Below are 18,967 nucleotides of genomic sequence, written 5' to 3' on the forward strand. Positions count from 1 at the left end.
TAGAGACGGGGTTTCACCATGTTGACCAGGATGGTCTCGATCTCTTGACCTCGTGATCCACCCGCCTCGGCCTCCCAAAGTGCTGGGATTACAGGCTTGAGCCACCGCGCCCGGCCTCCCACTTTTATTTTTGAGGAAGGATCTTGCTCTGTTGCCTAGACTGGAGTGCAGTGGTACCATCATGGCTAACTGGGGTCTCAACCTCCTGGGATCAAGCGATCCTCCTGTCTAAGCATCCCGAGTAGCTGGGACTACAGGCACATGCCAGCACATCCAACTAATTTATTTTCTTTTTTATAGACAGGGTCTCTCTTTTTTGCCCAAACTGGTTTCAAACTCCTGGCCTCAAGCAGTCCTCCTTCCTCGGCCTTCCAAAGTGTTGGGATTACAGGCATGAGCCAGAGCACCCAGCCTCTGCGGATGTTTTAAAAAATTCATATTGTTTATTGATCTGAGATGTATATTATGATTTAAGCCAGATTGGATCATATTATTATAAAGGATGTGCTTTCCCCAGGGTGTGGTGAGTCTGGAAGTGGCCCTTGCATTCTTGGGGGTGGGGCAGGTGTTGAAAAAACAGCTGCAGCCACTCCCAGCCTTCCTGTAATTTGTGTCTCTTGCAGGTGGAGGCCGTCATGGCAGAACTGAGTCTGAGCCATGTGGCAGACCGACTGATTGGCAACTACAATTTGGGTGGCATTTCCATCGGTGAGCGGCGCCGGGTCTCCATCGCAGCCCAGCTGCTCCAGGATCCCAGTAAGTGACGCCCAGAACTGTTACGAGCCACTGTCTGGGCATCTTCTGTGTGTCTGCAGACACTTTGGGCCCTTTCTTCACAGTCCTCATTCGGGAAGGGGGTCGCGTGCAACTGAAATCACAGGTTTTTCAAACTAGGGGCCCGTTTTTTTTGAAATGCTGTATAGCTCATTTCCCGATGTGATTCCATCATCCAAACAAAACAGCTCTTGGACTAAGAAGCATTGCATTGGTGTTGCAGTGTTCCCCACCGGAGTCTTCCATGAATACAGAGCCTTGGCTGGCCAATTGCTTCTTCTTACCAGGGCAATACCACTGTGTGGGCTGGGGAAAGCCAGTGAGTTTTGGTATGACCACAGGTGTTCATGAAATGGCAGGAATTAAAATAGGAATTTGAATAATACACTCAAAAGTGTTTATGTTGTGGGGAAGGGAGTGTCAAAACAGAGTAGTCGATCCTCTGCCTGGTTTGGTCATTTTCCCTATCGCCTGGGGAACCCTCGCCACTCATATGCAGTGGAGAGGGCAGACTGCATCTAGATCCTTTCTTTGCACTGTGGCAGACCAGGGCTGCCTGTTCTTCAGATGGTGGTTTGTCACTAGAAGGCAGGTAGAGGTGTTTTTAAGAGCCCTTGTCACTTTTTTTTTTTTTTTTTCTTTTTGAGATGGAGTCTCTTTCTTGTCGCCCAGGCTGGAGTGCAGTGGCACGATCTCGGCTCACTGCAACCTCTGCCTCCTGGTTCAAGTGATTCTCCTGCCTTAGCCTCCTGAGTAGCTGGGATTATAGGCACCCGCCACCATGCCCAGCTAACTTTTGTACTTTTAGTAGAGACGAGGTTTCACCATGTTGGCCAGGCTGGTCTTGAACTCCTGACCTCAAGTGATCTGCCATCTGCCTGCCTTGGCCTCTCAAAGTGCTGGGATTACAGGCATGAGCCACCACACCCAGCCCCCTTGTCATTTTTTAGGTAGAAATAAGTTACTTTAAACCCTCTAAAGAACTCAAATCCCTGCCACACTTCAGACCTTGTTTTATTGGTCAGATTTTTTTTTTTCCTGTGCAAAGACCCTGCTGGTGTTGGAAAGTGTTACAGACATGAAATGAGGTTATGTCTTTTTGACTAACCTCCACTCAGTCTTGTTTCAAAACAACTTCATGCCAGCCTGCCAGCCTTTGTTTCCTGGCAGGGTGCCCTGGGCAGAACCTAGTACCCTATGAGAGGCCTGATTTCCTTACTCCCTGTCCCCTGGAGGGTTTGAGCCCCACATGTGCTCCAGAGCTGGGAATTAGACCCTTCCAGGTCAGGTCCTTTCTCCTGAGCTCAGGCTGAAAGCCAGTTTCCATGTTTACTTCCCACTGCATACTGTTTGGATGGGGTGCAAATTCAGTAAGGGACAGTTGAGAATTCTGAGTTTGAAGCACAGAGCCCGGGCTCTACAGTGCCTCAGAAGTCTGGCCTGTCTTTGCTGGCAGAGGTCATGCTGTTTGATGAGCCGACCACAGGCCTAGACTGCATGACGGCTAATCAGATTGTCATCCTCCTGGTGGAACTGGCTCGCAGGAACCGAATTGTGGTCCTTACCATTCACCAGCCCCGTTCTGAGCTTTTTCAGGTAAGGGGTTCAACTTGTAAAGGCCGGGTCTATGGTGTGTTGAGCTGGGAATCGCAGGGGCAGGGGCGGGATTTGTGCAGTGGCCAGGCATGGTGGCTCACACTTGTAATTCAGCACTTTGGGAGGCAGAGGCAAGAGGATCACTTGAGGCCAGTAGGTTTGAGACCAACCTGGGCAATAAAGTGAGACCCTCCATCTCTTAAAAAAAAAAAAAAAAGAAAGAAAGAAAAAGATAAATGGGCCAGGCATGGTGGTACACACCTGTGGTCCCAGCTACTTGGGAAGCTGAGGTGACAGGATCACTTGAGCCCAGTAGGTCAAGCCTGCAGAAAGTCATGATCATGCCACTGCACTCTAGCCTGGGTGACAGAGCAAGACCTTGCCTCAGGAAAAAAAAAAAAAAAAAAAAAAGATTAGTGCTAGAGCAACTGAAGCCAACAGCTCCTAAGACAGGAAGAGCAAAGGATGAAAACTCACTTCTTTCAGCACCTACCATGTTCCACATACTTTCTGTACCTAGCTCATTTCATCTGCACAACACTCCTATGAGGTGTGTTTCAGCATATTCACCTTACAGAGGAAAAGAGTGAAACTTAGCAATGATTCAAAATTGATAGCCAGGCATGGTGGCATGTTCCTGTAAACCCAGCTATTCAAGAGGCTGAGGCAGAAGAATCACTTGAACCCAGGACGTTGCAGTGAGCCGGGATCGTGCCACTGCACTCTAACCTGGGTGACAGAGTGAGATTTCATCTCAAAAAAACAAACAAAAAAAACAAACAAAAAACAAATTGAGCCAAGATCACACAGCTATTAATAGTAAAAAGCTAGCATTAGGGTTTCACAGCCATATTGGCTTCGAAGGCTGTGTTTTTCCACTAAATCTTACAGATTTCTTTCCAAAAAAATCTCACTTCCTCCACCCAGTATCCCTTTAGTTAGCTATTATTTGCTTTTTATAGAGTAGAAGCTGAGATTTAAAATGAAAATAAAGAAACAAACTAAGACCCACCCCAGCTCACCTGAAGTCGCCCACATGGTGTGGCTGGGACTTAACCCAGGTCCAGTCATGCCTGTCTAACCCAGATATGACGCTGGGCCTCACGATGGAGGCAGCATAACCCACAGTGCTAGCCTAGGCTCACAAGGGTAGCGATGCACTTTGACTGTCTCCAGGAATACTGACGCAGGGCCAAGGCCATTGAAGGACTGACTGCTCGGAAGTGTATTTCCCATAAAGAGATGGTGACTATAAGGAATACTTGACCTTGGCCCTGCATCAGTATTCTTGGAGACATTCAAAGTACATTGCTGCTCTTGTGATCACACACTAACTACATCTGTTGTCTGATCAGCTCTTTGACAAAATTGCCATCCTGAGCTTCGGAGAGCTGGTTTTCTGTGGCACACCAGTGGAAATGCTTGATTTCTTCAATGACTGCGGTTACCCTTGTCCTGAACATTCAAACCCTTTTGACTTCTATAGTAAGTTTTTCTTTCACATTCCCCATTGTGAATGTTTTTAAACTTCTAATCTCAGATTCCTACCTGGATGACACCAGCACTAGTGGGTTTGACCGTTGCTTTTGTTTTTGTGTTTTATGCTCTTCAAGGAATTTATTTGGCCTGGTCAATTAACTTGCCAGAGATGACTATCAGAATGAGGTTGGGGAGCTCTCTCAAACAAACTGGTGCCCTGCTACTACTTTGTCAGAGAATCATTAGCTGAGTTTCCAAATTCTCCCAATGGGATCCTCAAGGCCCAGCTGGGATGCTTTAAAGTATTCTGATTTTATAGGTAGGCATTAACCATCCCAATGGGATCCTCAAGGCCCAGCTGGGATGCTTTAAAGTATTCTGATTTTATAGGTAGGCATTAACCACAAGTTTTATCTTGATGGGATGAGGTATTATGGCCAGTACTCCTGTACCAAATGTATATCCATGTACATACATGCATTTAAAAACACTTGGGTGACATCTTTTGGGAAAAACTTTTAGTGGACCTGACATCAGTGGATACCCAAAGCAAGGAACGGGAAATAGAAACCTACAAGAGAGTCCAGATGATAGAATCTGCTTACAAGAAATCAGCGATTTGTCATAAAACTTTGGAGAATATTGAAAGAACGAAACACCTGAAAACATTACCAATGGTTCCTTTCAAAACCAAAGATTCTCCCGGAGTTTTCTCTAAACTGGGTGTTCTCTTGAGGTAAGAGGCTCACACATGTGAGCAATGCCCATTGGAGGATTTTAGCCATCCCCCAATAACAGTTCAGAAAAGGAATTACAGCAGGGTTGTTTGTTTTCAGGAGAGTGACAAGAAATTTGGTGAGAAATAAGCTGGCAGTGATTATGCGTCTCCTTCAGAATCTGATCATGGGTTTGTTCCTCCTTTTCTTCGTTCTACGGGTCCAGAACAATGTGCTAAAGGGTGCTATCCAGGACCGTGTGGGTCTCCTGTACCAGTTTGTGGGTGCCACCCCATACACAGGCATGCTCAACGCTGTGAATCTGTGTAAGTGTCCACGTGCTGGAGGTGCACCTTTCTCCCTAAACACCTCCCTTCTCCAGCTGTCACCTTACAACAGTCCACCATCATAAGGATATTTCTCTGAGCTAAACCTGGCCCTCCGGATTCCCTCTCTGGGGAAAGGCAACCATTGAGTTACCAACATGTTAATATGAATGAGCTCACCAGGTGGATCTCTCTGGGGGCTGAGGATCCAGGGAAACAGGAAGTGCTGATGTGCTGGTGGGGAGGGTTTGAGGAGTTTTTCAAAAGATCATTCCTCCTATCTCATCTTGGCCGTCTTAGATGCACAGCCAGGGGGCTCAGCAACTAGGCCACCTCCGCACCATTAGCTTCTTTTTGGAGCCGATTTTAGGACAGCCAGCACCTCATTTTTAAACTCAGTGGAATTCCAGAGACAATACCTGGTTGCCTAATGTTGCAGGAAGTGGATGTTAGAAGGATTCCCCAAAGGCAACACTGTAAGGGAATAAGAGAAGACGACTCCACTGCTGTGAAGTTGCCCTAGAGCTTGACCTGAGAGGCAAGGATCAGTGTCTGCATTTACCAGGGTTGCCTGGCCTTCTGAGAGCAAGTGTAAAATGCAGGCTGCTGGTGGCAGGGGTGGGATGGGGTGGGGGGAGTCCTGCACAGAAAGGAGACAAAGTGCTTCAAATCACTGATTCCTGCCCCCTTTGCATGTACTTTTATTGAACTGGTGACAACTCCCCGCTTTAGAGAGAAGGAAATAAATTACATCTTTTGCAACTGTATTGCAATTCAGGTAGAGTGTAGATTTCTGGGGTGGGGATTTATTGTCCTGTGGATGGCAGGTCCCCTCCTTCCCTGCCTAGGAATCCCCTGCCAGCTGGTTTTCACCCCATGCAGCCCTGACAGACCTCACGTTCAGCTTGAGCTAGCCCTCCCTCTCTCAGCCGGGTGGACTGACTGTTCTGAAACCACCTTCCATCCCCAGTTCCTGTGCTGCGAGCTGTCAGCGACCAGGAGAGTCAGGATGGCCTCTACGAGAAGTGGCAGATGCTGCTGGCCTACGTGCTGCATGTCCTCCCCTTCAGCGTTGTTGCCACCATGATTTTCAGCAGTGTGTGCTACTGGTGAGGGGCTGTTCATTTCACCCAGGGCCAGGCTCCCATGGAGTCATACAGCCAGTGGGACTTGTGCAGGGAGAGCTCCGGGGTGGAGTTCTCTGCTCTGGAGGATCTACACGTTGCCCGTCAGTGTCTAGTGCAATGTCCGATCTTCCAGGACATTAATTTTATTGTAAATAGCCCAACTGTGGGCTGCAGGAGACCTGAGAACAAACCACCAAGATGACACCTGCCAGGGAATGGCCTGGGCCGGAGAAGAGGGCTCTGAAGTAGCTGGGATCCAGGTGCATGTGGGGCCCGGGGGCAGGGAGAAAGCAGCCTGAGTGTAAAATCTTAAAACAGACACATTCAGAGGGTAGGAAGAGGACAGCAAGCCAACAGAGAAGGCAGAGGGTGATCAGGGAGGTAGAAAGAGAAGCAGGATTGGGCTGCGTCAGAGAGGATGAGGAAGGAGAGAGTTTCAAGGAAGTGTCACTTCCTTGTGCAGTGAAGAACACTTCAATAGCGCAGGGGTTAAAGGAGGTGAGGCATCAGGGGAGGAGGCCATTGCAATCTTCCAAAACAGAGCTTCAGTAGAGTTGTGGGGGTGCAAGTCAGGTTTACAAGAGGGTAAGGTGTGAGATGGAGGAAGCAGATACTGTTTTGAGAAGCTTGGTATTACAGGGTAGGATGAAGAGGGGCAGTTGCTTAAATGACCAAGTTCAAACTACGGTTGTTTTAGGATGTGGTAAATAAGACCATCAGAACACATTAGATTGAGAGTAGATGAAAATGCAGCCAAAATTTGGATAAGTCAAAGAGGAAGCTTCCAGAGTAGACCAAGGTAGGGATAGGGGAATCCAAATAACATGGGATCAAGGATGCAAGCTGCTAGGGTCATGCTTTCAAAGATGGGGTATAGGAAGACAGAGGGGGAGAGAGAGAATGAAAAATAGAGATGATGAAGATAGCAAGAAATTAATAAAATAGGAGGTGAATTCAGCTGGTGAGCACTGGGGAGAGAATGAAATAGGGAGGGGAAAATTTTAAAGTAAGAGTTTATATCAGTCGTAATGGAATATGCTATTAGAACTCAATACACATTGAAGAAATTATAGGGGTCCAGGAGCCAGCTGAAGCAAAGTGGCAGAGGGGACCCAGTTAGTGTGGCAATATGTCTTGTCCAGCACACCTTCCATTGCTTAAGAGAGAGCAGGGTCCCCAGATGTGGGAATTGATAAAGCAAAGAATGGTAGAAGGGGCCAAGCATCTGCAGCAGTGAGGGCACTGGGGAAGTGAGAGGCAGGAGGCCATGATCAGAGAGGGTGTCCTCAGACTCTGAAATCCTGGGAGTGGAACCTTTTTGAGTAATATTTAAGTCCAAAACATGGTGAGTCATCAAGATTAGGTAGATGGAGCCACTGGAATTGAGGAGATTAGTTAATTAGGAACCACTGATGTGGATGGCTCATCAAGAGGGTTAAAGAGCTTGAGGAAAATGATAGTGGAGAGTAGAAAAAATGATCCTGGTCCAGATGCTATAAAATCATCAAAGGTGAGAGAATGCTTTAGACGTCACAGAAGACCACAGTGAGGAATGGCATCGATAGCATAAGCAAACCTTATGATTTGTGCAGAGGAAAAGTAGATGGCCTGAAGAGTAAGTGTTAAGGAGGGGTGAGTATAAGACATGCCAGCCTTTTTTGCTCACTCTACAAACGGGATAAAGAGCAGCCATGCCTGATGATCGCTGAAGACACACTATCACCAGGGAAATGTGATTCGGAGAAAGGATATAAGAGGAAAGGTGCATGGATATAGGGTGGTTTGTTTACAAGAAAATGAAGGTCAGGCCAGGTACAGTGGCTCACACTTGTAATCCTAGCACTTTGGGAAGCTGAGGTGGGTAAACCACTTGAGGCCAGGAGTTCGAGACCAACTTGGCCAACATGGCGAAACCCCATCTCCACTAAATACAAAAAAAATTAGCCGGGTGTGGTGGCAGGCACCTGTAATCCCAGCTACTTGGGAGGCTAAGGCAGGAGAATAACCAGAACCCAGGAGGCAGAGGTTTAGTGAGCCAAGACCACACCACTGCACTCCAGCCTGGGTGACAGAGCACAACTCTGTCTCAAAAAAGAAAACGAAGGTCAAGTCAATGGATGAGGTTGGTAGAATAAAAGGCAAGAATGGAATGGAGTTGGCCTGGGGAGGGCTAACCTGATCGAGGACAAAAGAAGTGAGGGGTTTTCACATGAGCAAGAATCCCACATGACAGAGATGAGGTTCAGGGAAGGAGGGGCTGGGAAGCAGACTGGGTGAGCCCTTAACATGAAGGTAGGTGTGGTGCTAGCTAGGCGGAATATGGTTATTTATGAAGAAGCCTGTAGAGTTCAACAAGCCTGCTTACTGCAGTGAGTTGTGACCATTGTCTAAGTAATTTAATGTTTTCCTATGAGAGCTGAAGGAGCTGTGAAAGGGAAAAGGTGCCTCCCATTGAGTTGCAGCCAATGGGAACAATTTGATGTAATAAATAGTCTCAAATGTTGGCTCCTTTTGAAAAAGGCCTTTCAAAGGGGAGTGTGGCTTGCTCTGCAAACTCCTCCTACCCACTCACCACCAAGGATTTCTTCATAGAGGCAAGTGCAGTATTTTTCTTAAATGACAGCCCTTGGAGAAGAAACTAAAGAGCTTATGCTTTTCTAGGACGCTGGGCTTATATCCTGAGGTTGCCAGATTTGGATATTTCTCTGCTGCTCTCTTGGCCCCCCACTTAATTGGTGAATTTCTAACTCTTGTGCTACTTGGTATGGTCCAAAACCCAAATATAGTCAACAGTGTAGTGGCTCTGCTGTGCATCGCGGGGGTGCTGATTGGATCTGGATTCCTCAGGTAAGAGATCACAATTCCAAAATTTAGATTGGGATAATCTGTTATTAATGATCACCTAATAGTGACTGTTGTAAAGGAATTCCAGAGGAGAACTGATAGTGATTTCAGATATTACCTTATAGTCTGGAACATTTATACTGCTTGTTAATCATTATTGCCTTAGACCTTGAACTGTTCATTTGTTCAATAAAATGTCTTTTTTATTAAGAATCAGGAACTGACAAGTTTATGTTATGATATGATTCACATGTAATAGGCCATTATACCAAGAGAAGAAAACCAGTCTGGATGCTCCAGGAAAAACCCACAGCCCATGCGACAAGCTAAATAACTTGCATGCATTAGTTCATTTCTGACCTGATACTGTTGAGTGGGTACTGTAGTTCACAATTCCCAGTTATTGTTAGGAATTAAGATTAGTCAGATTAAAAAAAAAAGAGCCTGCAGGATAAAAGACTGTTCCAAAGAGTATTAAGGCTTAAAGGACATGAGCCAAATGATAGCAGGAATTATCTCTGGGTGATATTGATTTTAATTTTTTTCTTCATATTTCTGTATTTTATAAATGCTCTATAATGGACAAGCATCATTTTACAACCAGGAAAAAATATATCCGCACTTTTTAAAAAAGCAGCAGCAAAAAGGGCAGAAAATTTTAAAAGGGTAAAAATGATCCCAGCAGGTGATGTGAGTGGAATCTAGTAATTAATCTATGGGTCCCCAAGGAAACATGAAGGCTGTTTCTTTGACTTTTGTTTTTGTAGATGGAGTCTCGCTGTTACCCAGGCTGGAGTGCAGTGGCATGATCTTGGCTCACTGCAACCTCCACCTCCTGGGTTCAAGCGATTCTTCTGCGTCAGCCTCCCGAGTAGCTGGGATTACAGGGATGCACCACCACGTCCAGCTAATTTTTGTATTTTTAGTAGAGACGGGGTTTTACCATGTTGGTTAGGCTGGTCTCAAACTCCTGACCTCGTGATCTGCCTGTCTTGGCCTCCCAAAGTGCTGGGATTATAGGTGTGAGCCACTGTATCCGGACTTGACTTAAAAATTTTAAAATCCAATCAAAAAGCAAAAACATTACTGAGCATCTACTATATAAAATTATAAATGTGTGTTTAATTATTTAACTCTCAGAGCAATCCATTTTCAGATAAGAAAATGAAGCTCAGCCTTGACTTTGCTCGTCACACCACTATGAAGGCTGTGAAGCACGTGACTTCCTGGAGCGAGGCTGACCTATGAGTCAGAAACTTCCTCTACCACTTGCCACAGTTGCTTTTCTATCTAAATTAGTTTCCTCATTTATAAAAAAGAGATCACGATTTCAGCCCCACCAACCCCAAGGGATCATGAGAAGCAAAGGAAATAATCAATATGAAAACACATTATAAACTGTAGTGAGTTATATGAAGGTGAGATATTATAAAGCAAAGTGAACTAAGCTTTGATCAATCAAGGAGGATATTTTTTCACACTAAGACCATTATATTGTATTTGTCCATGTTGCTTAAGTGGATTATTAACATTCATGAAAAATGCAGAAATCAAATCACACCAACAGCACAGAATCAAGCTGGCAACGTACAGATCCAGCCTTAGGCAGCATCTCCTCTGTTGTTATTCGAATCACTGTTTCAGTTAATCTGGTGCCATTTCATGCACAGATGATCCCCGACTTAGATTTTTTGAGAAAGTGATACCTGTTCTGTAGAAAACGTATTTTGTTTTTGTTTTTTCGAGACAGTCTCACTCTGTCACCCAGGCTGAAGTGCAGTGGCTCAATCTCAGCTCACTGCAACCTCCGCTTCCCAGGTTCAAGCGAATCTCGTGCCTCAGTCTCCTGAATAGCTGGGACTATAGGGGTGTGCCACCATGCCCAGATAATTTTGTATTTTTAGTAGAGATGGGATTTCGTCATGTTGGCCAGGCTAGTCTCGAACTTCTGACCTGAAGTGATTTGCCCATCTTGGCCTCCCAAAGTGCTGGGATTACAGGCATGAGCCACCACACCCAGCCTAGAAATCATATTTTGAGTAGCCATACAATCACTCTGTATGTTCAGAACAGGATTCAATAAATTGCATTAAATATTCACCAATTTATTGTAAAATAGGCTTTGTGTTAGATGATTTTTCGCAACTGTAGGTTAACGTTAAGTGTTCTGAGCATATTTAAGGTAGACCAGGCTAAGCTGTAATGTTTGGTAGGCTAGGTGTCTTAAATGCATTTTTCTGTTTGTTTGTTTTTGAGACAGAATCTCACACAGTCACCCAGGCTGGAGTGCAGTGGCACCATCTCAGCTCACTGCAACCTCTGCCTCCCAGGTTCAAGTAATTTTCCTGCCTCAGCCTCCTGAGTAGCTGGGATTACAGGCACCCAGCATCACGCCTAGCTAATTTTTGTATTTTTAGTAGAGATGGGATTTCACCATATTGGCCAGGTTGGTCTCAAACTCCTGACCTCAGGTGATACCCCCGTCTCAGCCTCCCAAAGCTCTGGGATTACAGGTGTAAGCCATTGCGCCCAGCCTTAAATGCATTTTTAACTTAGAATATTTTCAATTTATGATGGATTTATCTGGAAGTAACCCCATCATAAGAAGCATTTGTATTGGGTTTTTAGGAAAAGGAAGTTAATTGCTCTTTATTTTTTTTTTTTTTGCTTCTTCTCACTCTGTCACCCAGGCTGGAGTGCAGTGGCACAATCTCAGCTCACTGCAACCTCCACCATTCAGGTTCAAGTGATTCTCCTGCCTCAGCTTCCTGAATAGCTGGGATTACAGTTAAGCACCACCATGCCTAGCTAATTTTTTTATTTTTACTAGAGATGAGGTTTCACCATGTTGGCCAGGCTGGTCACAAACTCCTGACTTCAAATGATTTCACTGGCTTGGCCTCCCAAATCCCTGCTGGGATTACGGGCATGAGCCACTGCGCCTGGCAGTTAATTGCTTTTAAAAGGTAGGTAGTGGCCGAGAATACTAAATACTCTCAGATTAGTTGTAAAATCTTAACATCCCAAGGCTGCACATGGATTCCACTCCCATCACTGAATTAAAACTCCGCTCTTAAAGGCCACATCAACCTGCTAGTCATTTCATTTACCCATTTTTCTCCCCAGTCATCATCTCCCTAGTGAACAACTACCTGCGGCGTTTGTGCTGGCGGCTCCCTCCTCTTTCAAACACAAAGGAAACTAGCTTTGCCATTCTTTCTGCTTACAAAATCATGCAAATTCTTGGGGGAAGAAATGCACGCAATATAAATCTATACGCGAAAGAAAGTAAAAGTTACCTGAAGTATCAGAGCCCGGAGTCAAATTTTGTTGTAGTCCTTGCTAGAATTTTATATACTTTTTTTTGTTTTTTTGAAATGGAGTTTCGCTCGTTGCCCAGGCTGGAGTGCAATGGCGCAATCTCGGCTCACCGCAACCTCTGCCTCCCAGGTTCAAGTGATTCTCCTGCCTCAGCCTCCCGAGTAGCTGGGATTACGGGCGCACACCGCCACGCCCAGCTAATTTTGTATTTTCAGTAGAGTTGGATTTTCTCCCTGTTGGTCAGGCAGGTCTTAAACTCCTAACCTCAGGTGATCCGCCTGTCTTGGCCTCCTAAAGTGCTGGGTTTACAGGCGTGAGCCACAGTACCTGTCAGAATTTTATACAATTTTTAATAAAGATGAAATCATCCTGTTGTGTAACATATATGCATACCTTTTTTTCCCATTTAACAACATAATATGAATTAGCTGGATGTGGTGTCACGTGCCTGTAATTTCAGTTACTCAGGAGGCTGAGGCAGGAGAATCACCTGAACCCGGGAGGCAGAGATGCAGTGAGCAAAAATTACACCACTGCACTCTAGCCTAGGTGACAGAATGAGACTCCGTTTCAAAAACAAAAGCAAAAACAATAACAACAAAAAAGGACAAACCAACATAATGTGGACAATGTCGTGTCAATACATCTAGATCTCTGGTTCCTCCCGCTGCTTGTCCTTTTGTCTGTGTTTTTCACTGATCCATTTCTGTCACCTGCACAGTCCGTTGTTCCAAACGTTACAGACACACTGTCTCTGAAAGCCCCTTGTTTTCTCTCTCAGCCTATCACACGCTACCTTCTGTCACAGTCTTCCTTTACAGTAACAGATTAGCCGCCTCTTGAAGGTAGCAGCTGTGTCTTATTCATCATTTTAGACCTTCTCAGCGGCCAGCCCGTGGGCCGTGGACTAATTACACCTGCAAACATTATTTGTGAATTGAGTGAATAAGTGAATGAGTCCTCTGTCTTTGAACTGTATACACACTGTATGACTCATCAAATTATGTTGGTTTTCTTTTCTGATATCAAACTGTAGATGCATGTGGAACGTTCTGTGTTTGACTCTGTGGTACAGGGAGAAACAAAGGTGCCGCAGTTCCTACCTCAACAAGATAGCACTCTAGCCACCAGGCAGCCACCCTCACAGCCATCATCCTACTTCAGACCTTTGTCATCTTACACTTCTATTGTAGTCTGCTCCTTTTTTATTTTATTTATTTATTTATTTTTGCTGTTCTTACTCTGTCCTCATTCTGGCCATCCTACTTGCTGGAGTCAGGTTAATTTTCTCAGGATGCTGACTTCAGCCTGACCTTTCTCATTTATGGTCATTCATCCTCAACTCATGTCAAGCCCCTGAAATGCCTGTTTCTGGCTATTGTTTCAAGTTTCCCTCCCACTGTTCATACTTCACATCCTCTGCTCCAGTCTTTCTGATCTAGTCAGTCCCATATGCAGCCCTTGACATGCCTGTACTCATACCATTTCTGCCTTCCTAGAATTTCCTTCCTCTTCCCCTAATTCCTTCCCAGATTCCCATGTATCCTTTTCAATGAGCAACCTCTCAATGTGGTTAACTCAATTTTGTGCCTTAGGAAATTGCCAATAACTAAAAGTTTGGGGGCCAGTTGGAAACAGGTGAAACCATATGTACTAAATACAAGAATATCATGGATATATGGCACACATGTTTTTATACTTTCTTGGCACAAATGGTTCACCATTATTTGAGACAAATAGTCTCACTTTGGGAGGCCGAGGCTACTATTTGAGACAAACTATTCACAAATAGTTCATTACTCCAAAGGAAGACTGTGACAGGAGGTAGCGTGTGTAGTTTTATAGTTGTAAGGATATATTCTATATCTCCAGCCACATACGAGTTCCTTAGGGATAGGATATGTCTTTTGAAGTTCTCAAGCTCCTAGAACTGGTGCCTTGCAAACAAAATTTTATATCTTTTGATTTTCAGAAAATATATAGTGGACTAAGAAGATCACAGTGTCAGCATAAAGTCTCACCTGAAATAGATTGGAGAGGAGACATATTTCATTTTCACAATAAATGTTGGCTCAGTCTCTCCTTCCTTTTTCCTTTATATTCTAGAATAGTTCTAACTTCCTACCCTGGTACCTTCAACTTTCTGTTTAATCACAAATCTCCTCCTCCAACTGGTGTGCGTTAGGTCTGTGTTTTCTTGTATGTTTATGACAATAGTGCTTACCAAAATAAGTAGACAGTAATTGATCATGAGAGAACTGCTAAATTAAGGTCTTCACTATCACAGGCCACCACGCTGTGACTAAAAATGACAAAGTGCTATGCTTACTGACTTGGAAGGATGTCTGAGACATATGTTTGGCAGAAAAAGAGTAGGTTAGGAAAGAGCATGAAGAGTTTAATTCTGTATACAACATGGAATACTATGCAGCCATAAAAAATGATAAGCTCATGTCCTTTGTAGGGACATGGATGAATCTGGAAACTATCATTCTCAGCAAACTGAGAACAGAAAACAAGAACAGAAAATAAAACATTGCATGTTCTCACTCATAGGCGGGTGTTGAACAATGAGAACACATGGACACACGGAGGAGAGCATCATACACTGGGGTCTGTTGGGGGGCAAGAGGGGAGAAACAACAGAGGGTAGGGAGATTGGGGAGGGATAACATGGGGAGAAATGCCAGATATAGGAGGCAGCAAGCCACATTGCCATGTATGTACCTAAGCAACAATCCTGCATGTTCTGCACATGTACCCCAGAATCTAAAGTGCAATAAATATATATATATATATAAAGAACTTATCATGCAATGTTTAAATGCAAATGTATAACAAATTCAAAATGCAAATGGGTATATGCCAAATTCTGTAATAGGTCTATCCCAAAAGGATAACATGTTCAATTTAATATAAACAAATTATCCTCTGAAAAAAAAAGTTTATTTATATAAAACTTTATAATTTAATATATAGTTTATAGTTTTATAGTTTAATTCCATTTATATAAAACATTATATATATAACCAAAATGTTAACAGTAGTTATTTCTAGGCAATGGTATTTCTTTATATTTTTTAATATTGTTTGACGGTTTCTTTTTATAGTGAGCATAACTTTTATAATAAAGAGATAGAAAACTATATTCATGTTGGAAAACATGACATAAGGATTGCCTTTCTTTTCATCTGGTGGGACTATTGCCAGAGACTACTGAATTCCATTTTTGTTTTCTTTTTTTTAAGAAACATACAAGAAATGCCCATTCCTTTTAAAATCATCAGTTATTTTACATTCCAAAAATATTGCAGTGAGATTCTTGTAGTCAATGAGTTCTACGGACTGAATTTCACTTGTGGTAAGTATTCTATTTGGGGATATTATTTTTACATGTTACTCTGAGGTAGCAATTTCTTAGAGGAAATGTATTTTTGAAATAAAAGCTGTGTTTTATAATAATTCAATTTAAAACTCTGTTTTGAAATACAGCCTAACATTTTCTCTGATTTTTTTTTTTTTTTTTGAGACAGAGTCTCACTCTGTCACCCAGGCTGGAGTGTAATGGTGCAATTTGGCTCACTGCAATCTCTGCCTCCTGGGTTCAAGTGGTTTTCCCTGGCTCAGCCTCCTGAGTAGCTGGGATTACAGGTGCCCGCCACCATGCCTGGCTAATTTTTGTATTTTAGTAGAGACAGGGTTTTGCCATGTTGGCCAGGCTGGTCTCAAACTCCTGACCTCAGGTGATCAGCCCACCTCAGCCTCCCAAAGTGCTGGGATTATAGGGGTGAGCCACCATCCCCAGCCTCTGATTTTTAAAATGAAAGAAAATATGCAGTGGTCAAATTAGTCTCCTGTCAAAGGTCAATAGGTAAGGGCCACTTTGATGTTGTTAAAAAATGACAGGCCTTATGTACACTAAGACTCAGATAGACTTCCAGATAGACTCAGTTCCTGCATCTACTGAACACATTCAAGCAGGCTGAAGTGACCTCTTGTTCCCCAAAATGTACATTGTACTAGCTAAGTAAAGCCACTTTTGACAAAAGTCTATTCCTCAATCCCACCAGATGGAAGTAGGACCAGGACAAGGACCTTATGGCCATTAGAAATCTCAGGGTGGCCGGGCACGGTGGCTCACGCCTGTAATCCCAGCACTTTGGGAGGCTGAGGTGGGTGGATCATGTGAGGTCAGGAGTTCGAGACCAGCCTGGCCAACATGGTAAAACTTTGTCCCTACTAAAAATACAAAAATTAGCCAAGCGTGGCGGTGCATGCCTGTAATACAAGCTACTTGGGAGGTTGAAGCACGAGAATCACTTGAACCTGGGAGGCGGATGTTGCAGTGAGCTGAGATCGAGCCGTTGCACTCTAGCCTGGACGGCAGAGTGAAACTGGGTCTCAAAAAAAAAAAAAAAAAAAAAAAAAAACCCTCATGGCCACTCCAGAGACAACCAAAGAATATGGCTGAATTTAGTAGCTGTTTTAAATAAGTTTAGGTGATAATGTCAGTAACTTTAGGATAGCCCCTGCTAAGTGGTCATGATTTTTATCACGAATACGTAATGAATCTATACGCAAAACAGAAGCAAAAACATGTCCATCTTCAAATGAAGCCAAAGCCCAGAACTGCTCACTCTTGCCTCATCAAATTGTAAATTCTGGGCTTGCTAAAGTGTCCTGTATTTTTCATTAAGAAGGGTACTTAGCAAGCATTTGGTAAATACTTGTTGATTAAATTACCTGAGATAAACCATACCTGACACTGTCAATCTTTTCCTTGGCAGGCAGCGCAAATGTTTCTGTGACAACTAATCCAATGTGTGCCTTCACTCAAGGAATTCAGTTCATTGAGCAAACCTGCCCAGGTGCAACATCTAGATTCACAATGAACTTTCTGGTTTTGTATTCATTTATTCCAGCTCTTGTCATCCTAGGAATAGTTGTTTTCAAAATAAGAGATCATCTTATTAGCAGGTAGTGAAAACCATGGCTGGGAAAATGGAAGTGAAGCTGCTGACTATGCATGACTGCTCTGAATGTGTGAAATGAGAGTGCCATGTATTTCTTTCTAGATAGGACATCTTAAGTCTTTTAACCATTAAGACTCCATTTGTGCCTCTTGGATCCACGCAGGCCCTGAATGCAGTGGAAATGGTTCAGTCCCTTGCTGAACGTGTGGTATTTGGAAGTTTGTGACTGAGCTGGCCCAAAAATGTAAATAATAATCATTCATAAAACAATGGGAGACTCGTCTATTTTTTCCCCTTGTTCTAGACACAGAAAAAAATAAGTCAGCTTAAAAATATGCTTACATTTGGTAAAGGATTAGGCAAAAACAAAAGGTTTGAAGGATCACTGACTATAAGTGACAGAAAAAAAAAGTTGTGGGTTTAGCTGAAGCAAGGTTATCATGCAGAATTGGGTAAGAATGCTTCTGTTCATGGAAAACCCAGAGTTAAATGCACATGTCCACACGAGGGGTTGGAGTTACCTGATTGCATCGAGAGAATGCTGGGCAGATGGATAATGAGCACCAGTGTGACAGAGCACCCGGTGACTTTACTGAGGATTAAAATAAAAACTGTAGGAGTGGGCTCAACAGTGAACAAAACACACCAGACAAACCTCTGGTTATGTTTTTAAAGATTCGTTTGCTATTTTCCACTTTCAGCTGAGTTTACTTATAGAATTACAAGTAAACGTTTAAGTGTATGCACTGAGAAATAACCTCCTTAAGGTTGGAGATTAGATGTTAAAGTCCATGTAGAAAAAATGCTGATGTAGCTAGACATGGTATCTCACGTCTGTAATCCCAGAGGCTCAGGAGGCCGATGTGGGAGGATTGTTTAAACCCAGGAGTTAGGGGCTGCAGTGAGCTGTGATGGAACCACTGCGCTCCAGCCTGGGCAACAGAGACAGAGCAAGACCTTGTCTCTGAAAAAGAAGGAAAGAAAGTGTTGACATACTATTTACAAGAAGAACAGGGTACACACTAGAAATTCACATTCTTGAACTGTAAAGAGCGCTGATATGTATAAATACAGACACTTGTATTACATATTTTCAACGATAAAATGATGTAAATAGGTTACTAAAAATGGGTTCTGTATTAAAATGACTGATTCTGATTGATCTTCAAGTAATTCATGTACGAACCCAAAATGAAACTGTCTCAATGTTACTATGGTAACTTTGGGTGAGAATATGGTAGAGAGGACATGAACTTGTTCACTTACTGTGACCTAACTTGTGAAGAAAGATAAATTATAGCATTTGAATGTCACACACTGAAGTAGGAAAGATCATTTCATTAAGGAAACCATAGTAAAATTCTTTCTTAGAACAGTATTTAAGGATGTGGAGGAATTGGTAAATTATCAGACTAGTATTGTCAATTTTTATAAAAGGTCTTTGACATGGATGATTATGGTATAATAGTTACACAATGTCTTACAGATTATATATGTCACATCAGTTATAGACAATTCTGGAGATGATAATCTATTAAAGCAGTTCAAAAAGAGTCCCACAGGAACCTCTTTTGAAATCACTGATTTCAACTTACTAAAGATATGGGTGTACAACATAAGTGGAAACATTTTCTACTATTCATATGCAGATGAATTTCATTCTAGCTCAGAAACATTTGGAAAACCGATATCACATGTGACTTCAACCTATTAAATGTTAGTGATACCAACTTAGAAAAACACAATGGCTTTCAATATGTGACAGTTTGTGTCTCAAGTCAAAAATGGACAGTGATGTGTAAGAAAATCAA

General features: G+C 43.2%; 2 protein-coding genes across 4 annotated transcripts in view; one reads left to right on the forward strand and one right to left on the reverse strand.

Moving 5' to 3' along the window:
- The window catches only part of ABCG5 (ATP binding cassette subfamily G member 5), a 27,701-nt gene extending 10,279 nt beyond the window's left edge, over positions 1 to 17,422 (forward strand). The window contains exons 5-13 of one of the 3 annotated variants that reach the window (XM_017544849.2): positions 624 to 756; positions 2,231 to 2,370; positions 3,726 to 3,855; positions 4,372 to 4,585; positions 4,686 to 4,891; positions 5,862 to 6,000; positions 8,680 to 8,865; positions 15,432 to 15,544; positions 16,971 to 17,422. In XM_017544849.2, the coding sequence (XP_017400338.1) occupies positions 624 to 756; positions 2,231 to 2,370; positions 3,726 to 3,855; positions 4,372 to 4,585; positions 4,686 to 4,891; positions 5,862 to 6,000; positions 8,680 to 8,865; positions 15,432 to 15,544; positions 16,971 to 17,164 (1,455 nt within the window). In that variant the 3' untranslated portion in view covers positions 17,165 to 17,422. Of the gene's footprint in view, positions 1 to 623; positions 757 to 2,230; positions 2,371 to 3,725; positions 3,856 to 4,371; positions 4,586 to 4,685; positions 4,892 to 5,861; positions 6,001 to 8,679; positions 8,866 to 14,155; positions 14,654 to 15,431; positions 15,545 to 16,970 lie in introns of those variants that run through there. The other 2 variants (XM_017544850.2, XM_017544851.2) reach the window with 2 other exon arrangements.
- The window catches only part of DYNC2LI1 (dynein cytoplasmic 2 light intermediate chain 1), a 57,790-nt gene that overhangs the window by 1,384 nt on the left and 37,439 nt on the right, over positions 1 to 18,967 (reverse strand). The window lies entirely within an intron of this gene.

This window comes from Cebus imitator, unplaced genomic scaffold (genome assembly GCF_001604975.1).
Source record: "Cebus imitator isolate Cc_AM_T3 unplaced genomic scaffold, Cebus_imitator-1.0 Scaffold172, whole genome shotgun sequence".
NCBI classification, from domain to species: Eukaryota; Metazoa; Chordata; class Mammalia; order Primates; family Cebidae; genus Cebus; species Cebus imitator.